Here is a 4,619-nt window from a genome sequence, read left to right on the forward strand (position 1 = left end):
GTTCAGCAGCTGATTTAATATGCTTGTCCAGAGGTTTGTCCACCTACCTCTGAGTGTGTGAAATAGACTATTCAATTATTTTCTCTTTTTCAGCATTCGCCTCTAGCAATCGCCTCTAGCAAAGAAAGATGCATAACTTGGAAGCAGTGACAGTTTTCTTTATTCAACTTCGTAGCAAAGTATCTCCTGGTTTCCAAAGAAACAGTCAACCAGCCAGAGCAAGCCTTCATAAGCTGATTTAATACTTGCTTAGATATGAGTGTGTACTTGTGTAGAAGCTGAGTTAGTTTAGAGCCTGTTTTTAGAGTGTAGTGTACAGTGTTTCTACAGTACTGCTGAAGCCTTTACAGGTAAGCGTATAGTATTATCAGCTAGCTAATAATCATACGCACACAAAGCTTACCTCTCGCTCTGTCCTTGGCTGACTATTCGACTGTTCAGATAGGACTGTTCAGATAGAACTACAAGGTAGCACTGTTACGGTTACTATCTTTTTTTGCCACACTGAAACAAATAAATTGAAGCCCGAGTTTAAAATACAGAAGCTAGCTATCTATTGGTCTCATCCACAATGTATTAGAATGGACACCAGGCCAACAGATTGGTTGAGTGTGTGTATCTTTATCCCTTTCCCTTTCCCGTTCAGCGCACACAATCTCGACACAATCTGGAACAGTTCAATCACTTTAGTTTGCCAACCCACCAAATTATCTCCGCCCACAATAAAGTTGTGGGCTGTGCACAAACTAACCATCGACCTTGCTGCTGCCAGTATGTGTGGCCTTTAAAAGCTGCACTCTGGTCAACCAAGATGCTTAGCAAGCATGTAGACTATTGTAGAGCTTGTGTCCACTTGTGAAGAAGTGCTTGCTGCTTCCTCTTCGAAAATATTCTATGGCTACCAACATAGATACTACTTGAAACGCCTATAGAAAGGTAACGAAACTCAAAAGTACTTGTGTTTCATCCCGTTGATCTGCTCTCTATATCGTCCCAGAGCTACACTCAAGCTGTCCGGGGCACAAAAAACACAGGTGTTGTTTGGAGAGTTGGGATTGTGCACATTACAAATTTGAGTTCATCTCCTATCTTCTCACTATCAGGTACGTGCCAAGTTAGGCGGTGAACACTACTGTACTGAATAAAACTACATCATTTATACTAATTAGAATGTACCCATACCCTCGATTTTTTTCCATAGCTCTACAAGATATGCTATCGGTACATTTCGAACTTCAAGATGTTTATCTTTGGAGAATGTGAAGGGAGTAAGCTCTGCACGAAGATTGTCCCCGCTGATGTACTCCTTGGCTTCTGCTCTCATCTTGCCCTCTGATGCTATGGCCACACCCAGTTCCTTGTACCACCTACGTACAACGCAAAGGTACACATATACAGGACATGTATCTGGAGGTCTGCCTTCATGGCCAAACTCTGTTGAGGAGATATTGTCACTCGTATGGCATCGTCTTTGAACAGTGAGTCCTCCTTACCAGTGTGCTGAATTTAACTAGCTAGCTGACTCACATGGTCACCACCACTCAGCAGCAACCGGTGCTGCTGGTTCCTACGGGAGGCACTTGCCTTCCCACTCGGAATACGAGGTGTGGTGACAGGTACCAAGGTGATTGCAGGGGCGTAGCTACCATTGTTTCCTGGTTGCCCAGAAACCCCCCCAGCCCAGAAACCCCCCCAGTGAGAAAAGTGGGCAGGGCTCTCATAGAAAAATTAAGCAGCCCTGCCCATCTTTTCTGCAATATTCACGTGGCTTGCAATCAGTCTGCAACACTCTGAGTCTGCTATCATGAAGCGTTTGTCATCCTTTGGCTTTGTCCCAGTGTCTTCCTTAGGCTTAGATGCACCTCAAACAAAGAAGACCAAGACTACTCAATCCTGCTCTAGTATATCTCTAGCACAACTTGATTCAGAGAGTACAGATCTACCACAATCCCAGCCACAGGAAACCTCTCAAGGTATTTAATTGTGCTCAGGCTAGACTAGCAATACTTTAATCCTTTTAGTGTCTCTCTGTTCTGCTTCTCCTGCTTCATCAGCTTCTACTCCCAGTCATCCATCCTTCGACTGCAGTAAGTCTGACACCAGTGAGTCTGACACCGAGCGTGTAGATCCAGATCCATCAGTGGTGAGGAATGACCTTGGCACGTACAGCCTAGCTCAGATCTCTAGTATTCCACAAGAGGAGAAGCTATGGCTTCTGAAAAATGCGTTCAGGCCTAAGAGTACCAAAGTATTCCCTCAGAAGGAAGAGTACAGTAAGAAGAGGTCATTTCAGCACTCATGGCTGAAGCAGTTCTCCTGGCTATGTTACTCAGAAGCTAGAAATGGTGGTTACTGTGTACATTGTATGCTGTTTGCTAGGCGCACTCTACCACTCGGTCAGTTAGTTACATCTGCAATGACAAATTTCACACGAGCAAAGGTTACACTTAAAGAGCATGAGAGACAAACAACACACAAAACTGCCACAAAATGTGTAGTTGATTTTCTAAATCACATGGAAAAAGGTGTTCTATCTGTTTCACAACAGCTACTAATACAGTCTTCTGTCACTATTGCCAAAAATCGATCCATTATCAGATCTATTTTGAAAACGATCGTCTTTTGTGGCAAACAGATGATTTCTCTTCGAGGCCATCGTGAACATAGCGACACAAATCCAGGAAATTTTCTTGCTTTACTTGACTTCTGAAAAGATGCAGGAGACATGATCTTGGAACAACACTTCCAGACAGCCCCCCAAAATGCACGGTACAATTCGCCACAAATTCAGAATGAGCTCATCTCATGTGCTGGAGAGTGGATACAGCAGCAAATCCTCAGTGAGATTAAAGATGCAACATTCTTTTCTGTTTGTGCTGATGAAGCAGCTGATTGTTCAAACAAGGAACAACTACCTCTTGTGCTACGCTTTGTTGATAAAGTAAACACTATTCGTGAGGTGTTTGTCGAGTTTGTTGTTTGCGATACTGGCACTACTGGACAAGCCATTGCAGAGAAAATACTTGAGGCTTTGAAAAGGTACGGTCTTGATATTAGCTGCCTCCGCGGTCAATGTTATGATGGAGCAGGAAACATGGCTGGTAAATACAAAGGGGCTGCTAAGGTTGTTCAGGATACCTGTCCAAAGGCTGTGTATGTGCACTGCGCAGCCCATGTTCTGAATCTTTGTGTTGTGGGTGCTTGTAAAGTTCAACTAGTTAAAAACATGATGGGCACAATGGTAGAGATTTGCTTGTTTTTCTCAAATTCACCCAAACGACAGAGTGAGTTAGAAAAACAGATTACTCTAGTTGACAGTTCCAGAGCACAAAAATTGGTAAGCTTGTGCAAAACAAGATGGGTTGCCCGTGTAAATGCCCTGGAGGTGTTTTTTGATCTTTTTCCTGCAGTTGTTGAAACATTTTCAATCATTAGCAGTGGCAGTTCGAGTGGCTGGAATAGTGAGTCTTGTCGTGCAGCAGAGAGTCTTCTAATTTGCATCACAAGATACCAGTTCATTATCTCTTTTGTGGTTGCAAAAGAATGCCTCCAGTACACAAAGGGCCTCACAGTGTCCCTACAGAAGAGAGCTAATGATATTTGCCAAGCATATTCTGATGTCAAAACTGTGATTGCTACTCTTCAAGATGTGCGAAAAAACATGGTTAGCAAGCATAGGACCTGGCATGAAACAGCAATTACTCTCGGGGAAAAGGTGAATGCATCTCAGCCACAACTGCCTAGGCGCTGCTCAGTACAAACCTCCAGAAGCAACACACCTGGCGAAACTCCCGAGGTGTACTACCGCCGTATTGTTTCCATTCCCTTTCTTGACGAGCTGCTTGCTGCTTTCTCATTTAGACTACAGATTTTCTGAAATTCAGGAAAAAGCTCTCATAGGAATGAAATTGGTTCCAACTGTTCTCTGTGATTCCTCTGTGATTCCTCTGTGATTCCTCCATTCCAATTTGCACTCATGACGAGCTTCTAGCCAGCTATGCTGAAGACCTCCCTTCTCCCTCGTCTCTTGAAGCTGAACTTGATCTGTGGAAGCATAAGTGGATGCCACAGTCATCTAACCCTAACATGCCTGACTTACCATCAAAAACCCTATTCATGGCTAGATTCAACATGTGGCCCAATATTAACACCATTCTGCGTCTTATTTGCACAATTCCAGTCACAAGTTGCGAGTGTGAGCGAAGTGTCAGTGTGCTACGTCGTCTTAAGACTTATCTCCGCTCTACAATGGGACAAGAAAGACTCAGTGGACTAGCATTACTACACACACAGTATGGAATGAAGCTGAACCTGGATGAAATAGTCAACATGTTTGCAAGAAAACATTCCCGTAGAATGGAACTCATGGACATACTTAGTGAATTTGATGAAGCTGATGAAGATTAACCATTACACTTTAACTAAGACATTATTATTAATTTACTGTCTTACACCTTTTTCTTTTTCTGTTTGCTGTATCATAATCATAGCCATAGCCATACGTACTACGTACATACATATAAACTGTATTACATTTAGTAGGTGTGGCTCAATGTAGAGGGTGTGGCACCGGGGAAGTGGGCGTGGTCTCAAAAAATTTTGCGGCGCTATGCGCCGCA

The 4,619-nt window shown here is 43.3% G+C and overlaps 1 protein-coding gene across 1 annotated transcript; it reads left to right on the forward strand.

The window, feature by feature from the left end:
• Positions 1-2,725: 2,725 nt before the first annotated feature.
• Positions 2,726-4,407, forward strand: LOC135351412 (52 kDa repressor of the inhibitor of the protein kinase-like). The gene is made up of 3 exons (XM_064550396.1): positions 2,726-3,284; positions 3,411-3,809; positions 4,181-4,407. The coding sequence occupies exons 1-3, from the start codon at positions 2,726-2,728 to the stop codon at positions 4,405-4,407; spliced, it is 1,185 nt and encodes a 394-aa protein (XP_064406466.1).
• The last annotated feature ends 212 nt before the right edge of the window (positions 4,408-4,619 follow it).

This window comes from Halichondria panicea, chromosome 17 (genome assembly GCF_963675165.1).
Source record: "Halichondria panicea chromosome 17, odHalPani1.1, whole genome shotgun sequence".
NCBI lineage: Eukaryota > Metazoa > Porifera > Demospongiae > Suberitida > Halichondriidae > Halichondria > Halichondria panicea.